Source organism: Hemitrygon akajei, chromosome 18, assembly GCF_048418815.1.
Source record: "Hemitrygon akajei chromosome 18, sHemAka1.3, whole genome shotgun sequence".
Lineage (NCBI taxonomy): Eukaryota > Metazoa > Chordata > Chondrichthyes > Myliobatiformes > Dasyatidae > Hemitrygon > Hemitrygon akajei.
In genome coordinates, this window is record NC_133141.1 from 38,144,556 (window position 1) to 38,163,879 (window position 19,324).

General features: G+C 40.3%; 1 protein-coding gene across 9 annotated transcripts in view; it reads right to left on the reverse strand.

Annotated features, from left to right (window-relative positions):
- Positions 1 to 19,324, reverse strand: part of raraa (retinoic acid receptor, alpha a) — a 397,838-nt gene that overhangs the window by 15,996 nt on the left and 362,518 nt on the right. For all 9 annotated transcript variants that reach the window (XM_073071422.1, XM_073071424.1, XM_073071421.1 and 6 more), the window contains 3 exons: positions 13,728 to 13,888; positions 4,615 to 4,791; positions 2,272 to 2,476 (listed from right to left, as the gene is read on the reverse strand). In XM_073071422.1, the coding sequence (XP_072927523.1) occupies positions 2,272 to 2,476; positions 4,615 to 4,791; positions 13,728 to 13,888 (543 nt within the window). The remainder of the gene's footprint in view (positions 1 to 2,271; positions 2,477 to 4,614; positions 4,792 to 13,727; positions 13,889 to 19,324) is intronic.

The following is a 19,324-nucleotide window of genomic DNA, read 5'->3' on the forward strand; positions in this document are numbered from 1 at the left end:
TACAATGCAAGGTGAGGAATAGGACTCAAATTTTAGTGTGGATTTATCCTTGGCAGAAAAAGTAAAGTCCAGAGCTAACATGAATTAATATTTATTTAGGGGAATCTATCCGTGTCCTTGATAATCTTATCAATAATCAATTAGCTCTGCAGCCTGGGGATTCTTTTTATTTCTCTTCAGAAAACTTGCCACTGCTTTCAGTTGATAAAAGGGAAAGTATGTTCTTCATCTATTACCCATGAATGCACAAGACAAGACAAGATTATCTCATCTTCTACAAACTTAGTGCAAAGAAATAATATGTACATCACTTTTTTATAATATACTTAAGGCATTAGTTGTTACTGTATCCAGTGTGTTAAATGATGGGGAGAGCTGCTTAAGTGACACTGATTGATTTCCAATGTTATGACGACATTACCACTTACACTCAGTGGCCATTTTATTAGGTACAGGAGGTATGTTTGTAGTCTTCTGCTGCAGTAGCCCATCCAATTTAAGGTTCAACATGCCATGCAGAGATGCTCTTCTGCACACCACAGTTATAACATATGGTTAGTTGAGTATCTGTCGCCATCCTGTCAATCTAGCCATTCTCCTCTGACCTCTCTCATTAACAAGGCATTTTTGCCCACAGAACTGCTGCTCACTGGATGTTCTTTGTTTTCCACACCACTCTCTGTAAACTCTGACACTGTTATGCGTGAATATCATAGGAGATCAGCAGTTTCTGAGATACTCAAACCACCCCATCTGGCACCAACAATCATTTTCTTCCCCCGTTCTGATGTTTGGCTGAGCAACAAATGAACCTCTTGACCATGTCTGCATGCTTTTGGGCATTGAGTTGCTGCCACATGATTTGCCGATTAGATATTTATATTAACGAGCAGGTGTACCTAATTAAGCGAGCACTGAGTGTATTTCTCAACATGTTCCAATTTTCAAGAGGCCATTACTGAGGAAATCCAATGAGCAAATCTCAATGTATGCAGATTTTACTGATATACACTGTGTATTCATTGTTATAATAGATTTTTATTGCAGCATGTGTAGCTTCAGATCAGATGGTGTTCCTGAGCAGATAAGGGCTCCATGCCATGATTGAAGATCGGTGTTTTTTTCCCTCATCTTCTTCACCATTGCTCCACTCCTTTTCTCATACGATACTGCTGCTCTAATTTCTACACTTCTGTTCCATGTGTATGTAACATTCTATTCTTGCAACTGCTCAAAACAACCTTCCACATTAAGGGCAGCTTCTAAAGCATAAACTAACCCAAATCCATTTTATACAACATTTCTGCAGTTTACAACACTAATTTACAGGACTTAAGGGATCTATCCATTGTGATTCTTGACAAGTTTCTTATTTCAGACTGTCTTTGCTCCAACAGAATTATAACTATTAGCCAAGAATAAGTCAGCTCAGTTGGAATCACTTTTGTCTCTCAAGTAGAACTCCCCCTTGTAAGCCTAATAATCCTGCAAGTTATTTTCCAGGTCTAAATTTCAGCAACAATAAAAACAAATGAATTGGTCATTCATCTTATTTCTGCTTTTTGGGATCCAACTAGAATAATTCATCATGTCAATAATTCATGGTATCATGGTAAAGCACCTACAGAGCCTTACAAAAGCATTTTGTCCTTTCTTTTAATTACATTCTGTTATCATTGCCCAGCCACAGTATCTCATTCCCAGCCACTTTGCTCTTATATTTTAATAGAACATATACTCAGTGGTCACTTCATTAGGTACACCTACTCGTTATTGCAAGTATCTAATCAACCAATCACGCGGCAGCAACTCAATGCATAAAAGCACGCAGACATGGTCAAGAGATTCAGTTGTTGTTCAGACTAAACATCAGAATGGGGAAGAAATGTGATCTGAGTGACTTTGACCATGAAATGATTGTTAATGCCAGACTGATGGTTTAAGTGTATATTTCAATTGACAGTTCCCGAATATACTGCCCTCTGCTGTCTAGTATCTGTTCCTACTGTTCTGTTTACCTCTGTTCCACCCTCATCGGTCGCCTTCTCACTCCACATATTGTACTTATTTCAATTTCCTATTATGGTTGTCACTGTCAATCATTAACTTAAACATTATACAGTTTTACTGATACCTAAATAGTCTTTATTTGCTCTCATCACAATAATCAGCAGAAAACATCTGTATTCATATAAAAGTATTTTGTAATTTCAGTCTATAACTCCAGTTGTAAAGGAAAAAGGCGAGGTTATAGCATTTCTCTTTCCTTACCTCCACAAATGAGGCAGATAGCACTAAGAAGGCCAGTCTCTGCATCATCCATCTCCAGCGGCAGTAATTGATTGGCAAATGCAAAAACCAGATCAGTAAGGGGACCAAAGCCTGCATTATGCATCTGTGTCCTGTTCAAGGTAAGGCCATCCGAAAAAGTCATGGTATCCTGATCAGGTGTGTACCTGGTGCAGATTCGCAGAATCTGAGAAAGCAAAGAAAGAATGTCAAAGCGCCCTTCAGTAGCACACACAAAATGAGCAGGTCAGGCAGCACTTACGGAATAGAGTAAGCAGTCGATGTTTCGGGCCGAGACCCTTCATTAAGACTGGAAAGGAAGGGGGGGGGGCCAGAAGCCAGAATAAGAATGTGGGGGGATGGGAAGGGGTACAAGCTGGCAGTTTGCGCGCGCGTGCACACATACACGGTACAAAAGATTAACTCTTGATCTCTAAATCTACCTTTCCATGGTCTTTGCGCCTAATTTCTACCTGCACTGTACTTTCACTCCAAATGTAACACCATATTCTGTATCTGATTATTGCTTTTCCCTTTGTATTACTTCAAGTGCTTATGTCTGGAATGACCTGGCATGCATAAAAGGCTTTCACTGTATCCCGTTATATGGCTTATATGCGACAATATTAAACCAATTGCCAAATGGTCCATTGGTTTGCTAGCTCAGACGTCTTTAAGTATATTGACAAGCAGAGATGGCTATACTGGTGCTAATATTATTGGGGTATGGTTTTGGAGGTGCTTTCCAAGTTGTTGTTGTTCCTTTTCGCACCTTGTGGCACATCGGGCGGCATTTCTTTTTACCATTTCCTTAGCATTTGCCTGGTTTCTTTTTACGAAGCTGAGTTGCTAGCTTGGTGCTTAACACAGCATGCAAGGAGTCGACTGGATTCCAACCTGTGACCATTAGCCTCGAAGTCTGGTGCTGATGCCACTACACCATCGGCTGGCAATACTGCATATTGTCAAACAGGGATGACTATAGTGGCACTAATATTATTGGGGTATGGTTGTGGAGGTGCTTTCTAGCTTTCTCAGTTTCTTGCCCAAATTACCAAATGTTAAACCATGAAGGCTTCACATTCGAAAGGCTGAGAACTAATATTTATTTGTACTTTGTGAGGGATATCAATGGGCAGCAATTAGAGCACTGGCTTCCCTTAGTTCTCTCTCCAGCTTAGGAGCGAAGGTGAGGATGGCTCTACTTAAGACTTAAATAATATAAATATAATTTTGATGTTGCCTGCAGATACTATCAGCTTATTAGCAACCTTGGATAGGGTACTTCGTGGAAGATACAGGAAGATACGAGGAGCAAACTGTAAGTCATACCTAATGACGGACCATCTCAGCTCTGTTGATACTTCCTTTAGTTGTGATTTGGTAACATAAGATCTCAGTATTGGTTACTTTAGTGTAAACTCTCTGAATATCAGCTTTAGAGAGTGTGCAATGGAGTTTTACCAGGATGCAATGTGGATTAGAGAGCATGCCATCTGAGGAAAGTTTGAGCAACCTCGGGTTTTTCCCTTTAGAACAAAGGAGGATGAAAGGTGACTTGACAGAACAATATAAGATGATAAGAGGCATAGATAGAATGGACAGCCAGAGACTTTTTCCCCATGGTGAAAATAGCTAATATGAGGGAGCATCATTTTAAAGTGTTTGGAGAAAAGCAAAGGGGGGCGTGATGTAGTTCTTTGTAAACACAGGGAGTGGCAGATGCATGAAATGTGCTGCAGGAGTAGTGATAAAGACAGATACATTAGGGACATTTAAGAAACTCTTAGATAGGAACATGGATGAAAGAAAAATGGAGGGCTATGCAGAAGGAAAGGGTTAGATTGACCTGAGAGTAGGTTTAAAGGTTGGCACAACATTGTGGGCCGAGTGACCTGTCGTGTGCTGTATTTTTCTATGTATACTACCTAATTCAAGCAAAGAGCAGCCCGAGTTTAGCCCAACAGGGCATTCTCTGTGGGGTTTTAATGTTTTGGCAACTTTTCCCAATTAAAATTGGCAATTTTTCATCTGGATAAAGACTAGAGGATGACCATAGATACCTCAGTAACTCAGCTGTTAAAGGCAACATGGAATAGAACTTGGAAGAGCAGAAGGTTGCAAGTTGAGTTCCCAGCTTGAACTGAGTTAAATTCATTCCTTTGGGTAGGGAGAGGAAAATCAGCCCTACGGTCAAAATGCTGCAACCGTATGTGGAGAATAATCAAATTCTTGGACTATCTCCACAATATCAGTATCTATGAAAGAGGAAAAAAGAAAGAAATTTGAAGGAAGTACATTATGAAATGGGAATGTAGTACTCACCAAGATGTCTAGGCAGGCAGCTTTGAGGAGGGTAATTTGGTCAGCGATGGTAAGAGTGGTAAATCCAGGAAGATGTTTGGCAAACTCAACTGTCTTGATAATGCATTTAGTTGAGAGTTCGCTAAATTTGTCCCAGAGATCAATGTCTAATGTTACTCGCTGTTCAGCGCTGTTATTCTGAAAAAGGAGCAGTTTACATTAGAACAGGAAAGGTGCTTATCCTATCAGATTAATTTCCAAACTTGTGTTTTCATGTCCTCTAGAGCAAAGCTGCAACTAGATTTTGAAATTTTGGCATTAAGTCTTTTCATCCTGCATTGGAAATTCAGCTCCGCTCCTCCTTTTTTCTTCCCCCTCTGCCTTTTGCTGTGACACTATGAAACTGGATACTGAAATCAATCTACACATTGTTATTGAGTTATATTCATTCCCATTGACTCAGTTTATGCTTATACTTCTTCCTGTTTACTCAACAAAACAATGGAGCAGAGATTTCCTTTGCTTGACTTGGCCATGTACTTTCCTGGTGCTCTCCACACTTGGACCTTCAAAGCTTCCAACAGAATAGATGTAAATGATCGAAGTGCCAAGGCTTATTTGTAATGGAAAGTGCAGGAGTAGTTATCTTCTCAAATTGAAGACAAGCTGATATAATTGTTTGGAATATTCAATACTTAGCAATAGGGTCATATTGCAAGATTATTTATTAAAGAAAAGACAAACAGTCTGTTTTGCAATGAAAAACATTGTCCAGTAAACCTGGACAGTGATGATGTGCATTCATTAGAACTGAACCTGAAACTTCCAGCAAAATATCAGAAACTTCCTTCACATACCAACTTCCTTTGGATCAAAAAATTTAATTATTAAACTTACATATTTAATAATCATTTTTGAATTTTTGGATAAATGAAGACGAATGAAATCATTAAGTGAATAAAAATCCAAAATACACACACACACAAATAAACATACACGCACGTATTTTCTTTAAAGGGATCACACACACACAGTCTTTTCACAGAGTGCATAAGGTGTAATTTTACAAATTCTTGCTCCAGCAACACATTTTTGTGTGAAGTGTGTACTGTCTGGCTTGGGCTGCTGTATGACTAGAATGGATGGCCTTCCTCCTTGTAATCACAAAATGGAGTGCAAGCATACACCAGGAGAACAAATTTGGTGACTGAAGCAATCAATCTGTCCCATGTTCTAATAAAATCACAATCATTCAAATGCTGGGAAAAGTTGTCATCATTTTTAGAACCAAAGGGGAAAGGGCACCTTATCTTAAATATATAAATAACATAGAATTGAAAGAAGAATCCTGTGGTCTTCAGCTGGAAGTGGATTATTTCAAAAAAATCCACTCTGCATGGCTGTATGCCATATTATGTTCAAACATCTGCCCCATACCTCCATATCCTCCATATACCTTCAAGAGAAATATAGAGATATTTTACCATAGAAAGTGTATCCATTCCTGTTGAAAAAAAGGCTATTCACAGTAAAACCACATTTCAGCTCTAGGTCTCATAGGATTAGACCATAAGATATAGGAGCAGAATACATTCTGCCTATTGTCTGCCCCACCATTCAATCATGGCTGATTTATTACCCCTCTCAACCCCATTATCCTGCCTTTGTCCATTAACCTTTGATGCCCTCACTAATCAAGAACCTATCAACATTTGTTTTAAATATACCAAATGACTGCCACAGCTGTCTGTGGCAATGAATTCCAGAGTTTCACCAACCTCTGGATAAAGAAATTTCTCCTCCTTTCTGTTCTACAGGAACACTCTTGTATTTTGAGGCTGTGCCCTCTGGTCCAAGACTCCCCTACTAAGGAAACATCCTCTTCATGTCCATTCTATCTAGGCCTTCAGTATTTGATAGGTTTCAATGAGACCCCCTTTCATTCTTCTAAACCAGGGGCCCACGGACACCTCAGTTAATGGTAGTGGCTTATGGCATTAAAAAGGTTGTGACGCCATGTTCTAAACTCCAGCGAATACATCAGATGCTCAGAGTCATCAAATGCTCCTCATGCATTAACCTTCTTCATTCCTGGGTATTGCACAAGATATATGGCACGGAAACAGGGCATTCGTTCTAATCATTCCATTCCTGAATTGATTTCAACCCCTTCTAAACCCAACAAAAACCTTGCATTTCTATAAATGAAAAATCTCAATTCCATCCATAACCCAAGACGGTGCTAAGTTAACTGATTTCATCGAAGCATTACCGAATTCTGTTTCAATGTTTCCAGGTTATCTTTAGATGGCCATCCTTCTTCTCATCTTTTGGTCTCAGTTATTAAATTCTGAGTTAAGGATAGCTTCAGGTTCTGCTCTAATGAATGCACGCAATCACTGACCTGGTTCTCTTAAGAGAAGTGAAGAAATGCAGGTGTTCAAGAAACAAAATCCTCTAATATTTATGTATTTTCCTCAGAATAGGGAAAGATAAAACTAGGATCATTCTTTTGAGTTGCAGTATCAGGAATTAAGTATAGAACCATTAGCAAATAACTAATACCAAATGGCAGCTCTTTCTAATAAGCAGACCAGAAAATATTCACCGTATTGGAGACAAGGACAGTGAGTGTAACTGGTTTCATTCTTTTAACCACTTTCAGTCGGTGAAAGATTATGGCACATTACTTCAGGAAACTCCATCGCAGTTACTTTTTCTTCCTCTAAAAGCCCTTTGCTGTCACTTCTGCCCTTGCACATGTGATCAAGGACAGAACAACTTAATAGATGCCACATCGTTTAAGGATCAGTTTTAATGGAATGCTCGTTTCTGCTTGGTTTGGCAGTAACTGCGTGCAAGCAAGAAAATAAAGTGCTTAATGCAGTTTGTTCCATGCGTGAGACACTGACCTTCACAACTGTCATCCTGGGATGACAGTCTAGGACAGGAGAATGGCACAGGGAGTGGAAAGCAAAAGATTGTAGCAGGCACTCACTTGACACACAAGATTAAGAAATAAAATGAATGGTTGCAGCTGCTGCCAAAGCACAATGTAATTATTACAGCCAAAGGACAAATGATTATTTTGAACTAACCCACCCTGAACATATTGTTTGTATAAACACAGCATCTGATTTTTGATCTTCCTTCCTTTTCCTCACAATGCTGAGACAGTGTGGCTACAATCTTATCTGTGAATAGCATTGGAACAACTTCAGTGACTGACTTAATTTCATTCCAAAATGCTGCCCACCTTGATTAAAAAGTAATGACACTTGCTGGAATGACGGCACTCAGCAGCATCTGATCAGTTTTCATTTCCGAGCTAAGGTAAAAAACTCGTGATCATTGAGAAAACCACAGCTTGAGGTGAAATGGTTCGATTCTAATGTAATTTCTTAATATTTACACACACACACACCAGTGATTGGCAGTGTGAGATATAGGACAGGGCATACTATCTAAGAAGCTTAAATAATTACTTTCCAGCATAACCAAAGGTATTTCTTTTTCAGCACAGTATAGCATTGCTGCACTGAAAGTAATTCGTCGCAGTATGGTGTTGCTGTACAGATAGTAATCCTTAGGAATGTGGTATTGTTGCGCAGACAGTAATTCATCGCAGTGTGGTATTGCTGCACGGACAGTAATTCAGCACAGTGTGGTATTGTTGCAGACAGCAATTCAGCACAGTATAGCACTATTGTATAGACAGTAATTCGGTGCAGTGTGGTGTTACTGCATGGATAGTAATTCAGCACAGTATAGCATTGCTGCACAGACAGTAATTCATTGCAGTACGGACAGTAATTTAGCGCAGTGTGGTATTGCTGCACAGACAGTGACTCAGCGCACTGTGGTATTGCAGTACGAACACTAATTTAGCGCAGTGTGATATTGTTGCACAGACAGTAATTTAGCGCAGTGTGGTATTGCTTCACAGACAGTAATTTACTGCAGTGTGGTGTTGCTGCAGACGGTAATTTAGCGCAGTGTGGTATTGCTTCACAGACAGTAATTTACTGCAGTGTGGTGTTGCTGCAGACAGTAATTTACCGCAGTGTGGTGTTGCTGCAGACAGTAACTTAGCGCCGTGTGGCTTGGCTGAAGAGTAATTCATCACAGTGCAGTATTGCTACAAAGACAATAATTCATCGTGGTAATGTGTCGCTGCACAGACAGTCATTTAGCGCAGTATGGTATTCTTGCACAGACAGTAATTTAGCGTAGTGTAGTATTGCTGCACAGACAGTAATTTAGCGCAGTATGGTTTTGCTGCACGAACAGTAATTTAGCGTAGTGTAGTATTGCTGCACAGACAGTAATTTAGTGCAGTATGGTTTTGCTGCACAGACAGTAATTTAGTGCAGTATGGTTTTGCTGCACGAACAGTAATTTAGCGCAGTGTGGTATTGTTGCATAGACAGTAATTTACCACAGTATAGTATTCTTGCACAGACAGTAACTTAGCGTAGTGTAGTATTACTGCACAGATAGTAATTTAGCGCAGTATGGTTTTGCTGCACAGACAGTAATTTAGCGCAGTGTGGTATTGTTGCATAGACAGTAATTTACCACAGTATGGTATTCTTGCACAGACAGTAACTTAGCGTAGTGTAGTATTACTGCACAGATAGTAATTTAGCGCAGTATGGTTTTGCTGCACAGACAGTAATTTAGCGTAGTGTAGTATTGCTGCATAGACAGTAATTCAGCGCAGTGTGGTATTGTTGCACAGACAGTAATTTAGTGCCGTGTAGTATTACTGCACAGAAAGTTATTCATCATAGTATTGTGTTGCTGCACAGACAGTAATTTAGCACAGTATGGTATTACTGCACAGACTGTAATTCAGCACAGTATAGTGTTGCTGCACAGAAAGTAATTCAAAGCTCCAGAATATGTGAGGGATTAAACCCAGGGCAAATCTCTGTGACATCTCACCAGAAAGGAGATATTCCTTTTTGAAAACAACCATCTCACATTGACGGCAGGAAAACAGCAACAAGAAAAATCAAGACCCACATATCTGTGGACTGACCTTTCTGTCAACAATCGTCTGTGGTGTCTGACAGAAAGCCTATGGTTCAAGGATCAGACCTTCCATCCATCAATGCACTCAACAACAGCCCTCTAACAATCATGGAGGAGACTGGCCGCAGCCATGAGGAATTGTAGACAATGATGGCAATGATCATATTACAACACTTCAACTAAGTACTTCTTACTCAAGACCAATCCTTCCATAGTGCTTATTCAACTGCAGGGCTCATTTTCTACTAAAATTCTTTTAAAAGGAACAGAAAAAGAAATATGTCCTCTTTTTTTTCTCCTTGCCATTTTGGATTAGTATTCCAATTGCAGCACAATTAATTGAGCAAAATCTGAGAGCAGCTGTCTTATTACAAGAGATGAGTCACAGAATGCTGTCGCACAGATACAGGCCCTTTGGCCCATCTTGTCTGTGCTGAACTGTTATTCAGCCTAGTCCCACAGACTCGTACCTGCACCAAAGTTCTCCATATCTTTTCTCATCCATGTACTTATCCAAATAAGTACATAGTAGATCTTCTGAATTGCCTGAATTTATCTGCCCTCAAATCTGTTCTTTCTTCACCAATCCCCTGGTTGTAGTCGTCCATTGGAAAGTCAGCTCCCTGATATTGGTGCAAGCTTTACTTCAGTATATAACAGGCTCTCCTCAACAATCCCCAGTTACTTTGCCTGTTGTTGACGCACTGTCATCACGTTTACCAGCAGGCAGAGATCATTGAGATTGAGTATTCAGAAACTATTTAAAACTACCACTAAAATGTTGAAATGGTTAAACTCCAAATCAAAACTAAAACACTAAATAGACCAAAGCACAAAATTTTAAAATTTCAGAATGTATTTAATCAACTGAACTAAATTGAATAATAAGGAAGCAGTAACACACAATTTAAGACTATTAAATACTGTACATTTCATCAACAAATTTAGATCAAAATTCATTTGTGTATGCAGTTCACCCCTCAGCCATTCTTCCCCATTTTAATAAATGGGCCACTGGACACGAGCCAGGCAGTGGACAGACCTCCCTGCCTGAGTGTGCTGGGAAATCCATACAAGTTCATGCCTCTCTGCTGGACTTTATGAGAGTCCGACAGTGTAGTGCAAGTGCCCAACAACATTGAACAGCTGAGTGGAAGTGGGGATCCTTGCCTGTGCTTGGAACCCTTGCCCAGGTAAGTTAGTAAGGATCTAGCCCCAGAACTGTATGATGCTACTACTTACTGAATAAGATCACTGCAATTAGCAATATTTCTTTTAAATTTATACTGACATGACTGCATCATAATACTTTCATCAATTTAATAAAACTGCGATAATTACCAGTGTTTAAAATTAATTTCGACTGCCTCAATTCCCCATAACCATTCTGCAAATAAAAATTGGTCTTTGAGATTACACCACAGGCTCTTTGTGTATGAATAATTAAGACATTTTATTCTCTTTCCTTGCAGACATAATTTCATTTCATTTAAACTTACTTGAAATGCTTTAAATTCTCTAAAATAATGGTGAAATAAATTTCAGATTATGGCTTACATGCTTGAACAGTACTATCCTGAGTCATGGGTTTGGGGTGGCTGTAACAGAATGGATAACATGCTCAAACCTCTCATGACTGGTTCCTTCATTTGTTACACAGTAGAACTTGGTAATTTACAAGTCTAGTGAAACTAAGGTACATTCTACAGCAGTATATGGCAATAGAGCATCAGTTTGGAGAGTTACTTCCAGAGATCTTAGAAACTAATTTACTGTCTATTAAAGGTTTTGTTCGCACCACTGAAAAATAAATCTCAAGTTGCTGAATTGCACTGAAGGTCAACTCACTGCTTTTCAAAGATGACTCATACTTGGTAGATTCTCTTCTTGCTGCTGCCATCAGGAAGGAGGTACAGGAGCCTTAAGTCTGACAGTATCAGGCCTAGGAACAGTTATTACCCTTCAACCATCGGGACCCTGAACCAGTGTGGATAACTTCACTCACCTCAACTCTGAAATGATTCTATAACCTATGGACACACTTACAAGCACTCTACAGCTCATGTTCTCAGTATTAATTAACTATCCTTGTTTTTGTATTTGCACAGTTTGTCTTCTTTTGCACACTGGTTGTTTGTGTGCAGTTTTTCATTGATTCCATTGTATTTCTTTGTTCTACTGTGAACGCTCACAAAAAAATAGGAATCGCAGAGTAGTATCTGGTGACATATACCTACTTTGATAATAAATTTACTTTGAACTTTGATTTCACTGTAAAATGTGCCTAACGTTGATACTCAAAGCAAAATCCTTATACTTCTGTTAAACTGCCTATTCGTTTATGGTACCACCACACCTCCAAATGTTTCTTGCAATGGTTACACTACAAGCCTAGTACAGGAAATAATAAAGATTGAGCAGGGTAATGACAGCTTAGAATTTGCACTTGTGCAGGTGGCCTTCTCACCTGTGCCCACAGTGCTCCAGAACAAGTTGAAAAGCCCCAGAATGGTGACTTAATCCATTTCTCATACTACTGTGGAACCTGTTCACTAGATTTAGATACATTATACAGTCATATAGCACAGAAACAAGTCCTTCTGCTCAACTGCTCCATGCTGACCAAGATTTCCATCAAAGCTAGACCTATTTACCTGCGGTTGGCCCGTATCCCTCTACACCTTCCCTATCCATATACTCGTCTCAGTGCCTTTGAAATGTTGCAATGTGCCCGCTTCAACCACTTCCTCTGGGAGCTGGTTCCATATACTGTCCACCTTCTGGTGAAAAGGTTGCCCTCAGCTTCATTTTGTGGGTTGTATTCTTATTAAGTTATCAAACCCATTTTTAGCTGGTCTTTTCATGAAATGCTTCTGCATCTGACCACAAAAAGGTGGCATCCAACTACTACAGGGTCTCCTTCATCAATTCCTTCTCTATTTGGTAATGCAGTTGAGGTTAATGGAATTCCATCACATGGAAATGCTAAACTTGGGAGTGCTTCTTACCCATTTTCACCTCCCAAGCTCCTCTTCCCTCTGCTTGGCATTGACACATGCTGTGTCTTTTCATGTTAAACAACCGCTTGTGCCTTATTCAAAGCACCCACTGTTCTAACATTAGTTCTACACCAGGTGGGTTGCTAGGCCTACACCCCACTGGGATTCTCTGTTCAGATCACATCTCACCTCCACATCACTGAGGGGGCGCGTTCCTAGAAGAACAGTCTGTCACAGTCAAAGTAAATGTATGCCACCATATAGTACCTTAACATTCATTTTCTTGCCAGCGTTCACAGGAAAATAAAGAAATAGAACAGAATTTACAATAAACTATATATAAACCAAGACTGACAAACAACCAATGTGGAAATGTTCAATGTGTCTGTATCTCGATCATCATCACCTGCGATGCTGTCAAAAAATAAGTTTAAAAAAACGTGTATTTATTTTCATAAAATTCCAAGAGAGGGAAATTTTCTTCTGCATCTCAGATTTTTGAATATTCAATCTTTCAGAGCAAAGATCCATTATCCAAACTGCTGCAACACAGGGGTGGTCTGTACTAAATTTGCAAAGGATGTGCAACTTCTATTGATGTGAGACAGCATATTGTTTGCCACCAGGTCCAGTATATTTATCAGTTGTACTAACATTCTGTTCAGACTAAATCTACTAATATTAACAGTGGAGCAGTACAGTATCTAAGTAGTGACCTTAATATAGGTCATAGAGTACGACAGCACAGAAACAGGCCCTTCAGCCCATCTAGTCCACGACAAACTATAACTCTGCCTAGTCCCGTCAACCAGCAACTGGGCCACAGCCCATGCATCTATGTACTTATCCAAATCAATTAAGTATCAAAATTGAACCCACATCCACCACTTTCGCTGACGGCTCGTTCCACACTCTCACAACTCTCTGAGTGAAGAAGCTCCCCCATCGTATTCCCTTTAAACATTTCACTTTTCACTCTCAATCTATGACTAATTCTAGTCTAGAGGTCCTTGCAGTAGATATTTAAAGTAGCAAATGAAGTCTGTTTAACAGTGATGCTTGGTGTAATTAGTGTGTATGGTTAACATCAATACTTACAGTAGTGTATTTGCCAAGCTGACACAGTGCTGGGAAGGTTTCCTGATGGGCTTTGCGGACTTTCTCAATTAAATCCTCAGTCTCAGGTGTGATTGTATAGCTTTCTGAGCACTCCTGCTTGGGAGTCTCCTTCTTCTTCTTGTTCCTGTCGTTTCGCACAGCTGAGAAAGGCAGAAAGACAGCTGTGGTTAAGATGCCAAGATAGGGTTTTTATTTCTAAGCAGAATGTTAACATGCTGGTTCCAGCTTCGCAAGACTCTCCATTTGAACAGTCTTGACCTTGCAACCCCTGCGACTAACAATAATACGGTCTAGGATTGGGTCATAAACACAAGAAATTCTACAAATGCTGGAAATTCAGAGTAACAGTGCAAAATGCTGGAGGAACTCAGCAGGCCCTGATGAAGGGTTTTGACCCAAAATGTTTTTTCTTTATTCCTTTCCATTGATGCTACATGATTTGCTGAATTCCTCCAGCATTTTGTGTGTGTTGTTAGGATTGGGTCAGCCATCCTCCTCTTGTAAATGGAAAGCTATGTGAGGCAATTCCATGAAAAGGGACGGGACTGAGGGAAGAAATATTATGGTTTCAAATATTAATTCATGTTGGAATGCCAGCACAGGACAAAACTTTGTTCACATGTACACACGTAAAAGATATTTGCTTAAAGGCCACAAAATAACATTTATGGAGAGCCAAGGAAAAAGAGACAGGAAAACAGACAAAATCATGAAATTTACATCCAAAAATAACAGAAGGAATCCTAATTAATAAAATCCAATTGACTCAGTTGTTGTTGTAAAGCAACACTGCTGCCAATGAAGTGGGAGTACCCATTTTCCTTTGGAAGTTTTCCATCACAGGCTTATTGAAAGCTGTGTGCAGACTCCTGACTTATAATGACGTGGGGCCCACTAAACTTTGAGTCATGGCAGGCAGGCAGGCAGGCAGAGTGCTTGATTCTGTGCAACAAAATATACCTACAGTGGCAAGAGTACACCAGGACGCCACTGAGAGAATGGGGCTGAAGTGAAGGGACAATTAATTCACAAGGGCGGTCAATAAGAGGTCCAGGAATGGGAAAATGCAATGAAACAGGGAGGTGAGCCGGCTGTAACGTCTCCAACATCTAATTATTATTGTAACTGAAAAACGACAGCCAGTACCCAAAGCTGTGCAGCCTGATCCACAAAGGAATGAGCTCATTACTAAACTATTAGACTGCACATATAATCACTCATGTCTGCTGTGTGAATTCAATAACAGGGTAGAGAAAAAGGAAAAAAAAGAGAACAGAAAATTTAGGAAGAGAAATTTGCAGCTGCACCATGTCGTCAATCATTGCAAAGATCAAATTAAATTGACCCATAATGAGTACAGCCTGATCTTAGATCTTTGAGGATAAAACTCGACAGAGGGATATATCATCTTGTAGTAATGCAGTAAATCCTCTTAAGTAAATAACCTCTTTGCAATATTTTTTTTTGCTCTTCAGAGTGTCAATGGTTCTAGGCATGTATAATTTTTTTTTAAATTGTAGGGAGCTGAATACCTCAAACCTTTGAAAAAGGGTCTAATGTTACACCTGGCTAAAATGTCAGCAAGAAAGTATATTCCAGACACCAGGTTTATGCCATTTCACTAATTGGGCAACTTGGAAGAATTAATCTGGAGGACATCAATCAGGTGGCAATATTCCTTTACTATGGGGAGGAATCATTTCACAAAAGAGCTCCATAACTGGAATGTAAACTGGTCTTACTCTTTTCTTGTAAGCATGATCTTATTGGCTTATTATCCTGGCTATACCCCCGTTCTATAACATAAGAACATTTCCTGGCTCAATATTGCTAATGTTGGCATTGATGCTGCAGTATCTTGCGTTGACGGTGGTATGGTAATGTAGAGGCTAGCTTTACAGTGCCAGCTGTAAGATCGGTGTTCGATTCCTGCCACTGTCTGTAAGGATGATGTACATTCTTCCTGTGACTACATGGGTTTCCTCCACAACTCCACAGGCATACAGGTTAGGGTTAGTAAGTTAGCATGCTAGTGCTAGAAGCATGGCAACACTTGCGGGCTGCCCCCCGCACACATTTCACTCTATGATTCTACGTACATATGACAAGTAAAGCTAATCTTTAAGCTTACTGGGGGTAGTGAATGCTAACTTGCACCATTTTCATGAACACAGCAGACAACATCAGTCCTGTACCACACAGTGTTTGGTCAGCAATAAATAAGCTCTCAACTTGGTATCGTGGGATGTGTCCCCAAAATAAAGCCAGCAATTGAGACAGAGGCATGGCCCAGGGAGAAGATTTTTAATTAAGAAATTCTCTTAAGCTGGACTGGTTGAGAATTACCTTGTAAGAAAATGCAGGTATGGTATATCTATTTGGTGACTTGAAGGAAAGTTAGGATTTGACTTACTCTTTATGTAATTCCAGTGCCTTGGATCAAAGCAGCTAATGGAAACCAAGAAAAACATATCTGAAGAAAGGACATCCCGGAAACTATAAGAAGCAGTACATTCTAGTCCAGTTTGTTGACCTGTAGTTAGGCAAGCAACTAACATCGTTAGTGCCCACTTGCTTTATCCAATCCAGCAAACAATGAGTTGAAGCAGTGGAATTTTGGTTCAATAGTCTGACTCTGTCAGGATACATTACTTGGTATCAAATACAGACTGAGTGGGAACATATAATTAGCTGTAATATGACTACAGTAGACAGACCATCAGTCCTCAATGCCAATGGACTTGTACTCTAAAATGATGGTGAAGGTAGTTAGTGGCACATATTTCTACCATTAACATGAAAGTGCTACTTAGTCAAAACTACAATAGCATGTTGCAAGTTCAAATAATCCAATAACTAATTAGAAGTAAATACAGTATAGTAATCATCAACTTAGATCGTAAGTGCTCCATAATTATTCATGTCACTACCACATAACTATAGTAATAAGTGCAAACGTTGATTTCTGCACAGGGCTCTAGGTCCATAGCATGCACAGAAAAATTTTGTTGCAAAAGCCTTTCGTGCAAAGGTCAATTAAGACTGACCCACAGTCACAAGGGCTTAGCAAATTACGCAGCAACCTTACTGAGATGTCTAAGATCTTGGCGGGCACTGCTTCTCCGTGAGTGAGAAAGAGAGTACAATAGAGAGACAGAGCGAGGCAGAGAGAGTGAGGGGGTGTGAAGGGGGGAGGAGAGAGTGGAGGGTGGGAAAGGGGAGGTGAGTGAAGGAGTAGGGGGAGAGGAGGAAAGGATGGGGGAAGGGGGGGAGGAGCCAGATGAGGGGGAGGAGGAGCTGGGGAGAGGAGATGGGAGGGGAGAGAGGAGAGGAGACGGAGAGGAGAGGACAGGAGACGGGGGGAGAGGGGGAGAGGAGACGGGGAGGGGGACAGGAGACGGAGGGGGAGAGGAGAGGAGACGGGGAAAAGAAGAGACGGGGAGGGGTGGGAGTGGAGGAGCAGATGGGGAGGAGGGGTGGGAGTGGGAGGAGGGGTGGGAGTGAGAGGCGGGAGATGAGTGGGGGAGAAGGGGGGGGGGGGGAGGAGAGGAGGAGACTACCCAGGGATTACGGGACAGTCATTTAGGACCAATCAAGGTCAGCTGGCATTGTTGGTCATGCCAAAAACATGTCATGAAATAAGCTTGGAAATGTTTGGTGTCTGTAGAGGGGTTTGGGCCACTTACCCAGAGAAATACATAGCTGCAAGTGTTAACAGGGAAAACTAACATTTTCACAGGCAATTACTTCCCAATTGCTGAGATACAACAACACCCCAAATGTAATTCTGTGCAGGCTAAAAAGGTCACTAATGTTTAATGGAGTAAGCAATAACAATCAGTGATTATATGTAAAGTTAGAATTATTTATGTCATCAATTTCTAATAGTCAGCAATAATAAAAATAATCAGCTCTAAAATGACACGTGTATTTAATTGTAGCATTAATGGGTTATTAAAATAAGTCATATTTCAAACCGCAATTTGTTCAATTAGAAGACAAATCATTTAAATATTGTAAAATTTGTTGCTAGAACTATCTCATTTAACTTCTTGCATGCCCACTTCTCAACCCATTCAACAAACATGAATGTTTGTGCATGTTCTGTGTCCATGTTGTGCATTGAGATATGGTTGTAATATTTTAGCAATAATGAGCAGCCCTTTTATGTTAATACCAAAATGAAATTCAACAGAGTACCATACACACGCAGTACCTTTGTCAAATCCAAATGTGCTTTTATTCTGGTGACAGAAGAGAGTCCACATGCTATAAAGCAGCAACCAATCTGCTGGGTTGAGCAGCATCTGTGGATCACAGGTAAAGCCCTCCCCACCGCTGAGCACATCTACAACGAGTGCTGCCACAAGAAAGCAGCATCCACCATCAGGGACCCTCACCATCCAGGCCATGCTCTCTTCTCGCTGCCACCATCAGGAAGGAGGTACAGGAGCCTTTGGCCTCATGACACCAGGTTCAACAAAAGTTACTACTCTTCAACCATCAGGCTCCTGAACCAGTATGGATAACTTCACTCACCTCAACAATGAATTGATTCCACAACCTGTGGGCTCAATTTCAAGAAATCAACAACTCAAGTTATCAGTATTATTACTTTGATTGTTTATTTATTTAGTATTGGCACAGTTTATCTTATTTGGCACATTGGATTTTTGACAGTGTTTGTGTCGTTTTTCATTGATTCTATAGTATTTCTTTGTTCTTCTGTGAATGTGCACAGGGTAGTATATGGTGACATATATTGTATGTACTTTGAAAACAAATTTACTTTGAACCTTGATCTGTGGGAGGAAAAGTATAGTTGATGTTTCCAGTTGAGACACTGCATCAAATCCTGAAATGTCAACTGTTCCTTTCTGCCTGGCCCACTGAGTTCCTCCAGCAGATGAGTTAATGTTTGCCTTGATTCTGCCTTCCTACTGAGGCACGATCACAGGATACAAGCAGGAATTCAGATGCATCTTTCCTTCCTTGGCCCTGGTCTTGTGCAGCTCTCTAATGCACTTCCTTTGCCATCTGAGCTGTCAGGCAGTTGAAGGCTTGCTGCTGAACCCATCTTCATGAAGTGCTGCTCTCACAGGCAGCTGCTTACACTCATCAGTTAATTTTACTTGACAAAGTCCACTAGCAAAAACGTTTTCTATTGAAAAAGGAAATGAGGAGGTGACTATTGTGTATGTTGGTAGCCAAACATCACAACTTCCAGCTGTGCTGGGCTCCAACACAGGGCCAAAATCCAACAGAATTAATACTGTTCACGGTTTTAAATTCCAGACTCCAATCCATCCAGTCTTTTGCCAAGCAATTCATGGGTTTTTTTTTCACACACTAGCATTTTCCATGTTCATAAAAAAAATGAAACATCAGATTGTGCTGTGTTTTGAATGCTTGCTTTCCTGTCATTACAAGTCTCTCGTTTTTTTCATTATTCATACTAAATTGAATGCCACCACCTCTGCTTCCACAGTTCAATAAATGTGCAAAAATGATCATGCAAAGGTGACCAAACCCATCGAGGATGCTGCATGACCTGCTGAGTGCTTCAGGATGTTTGT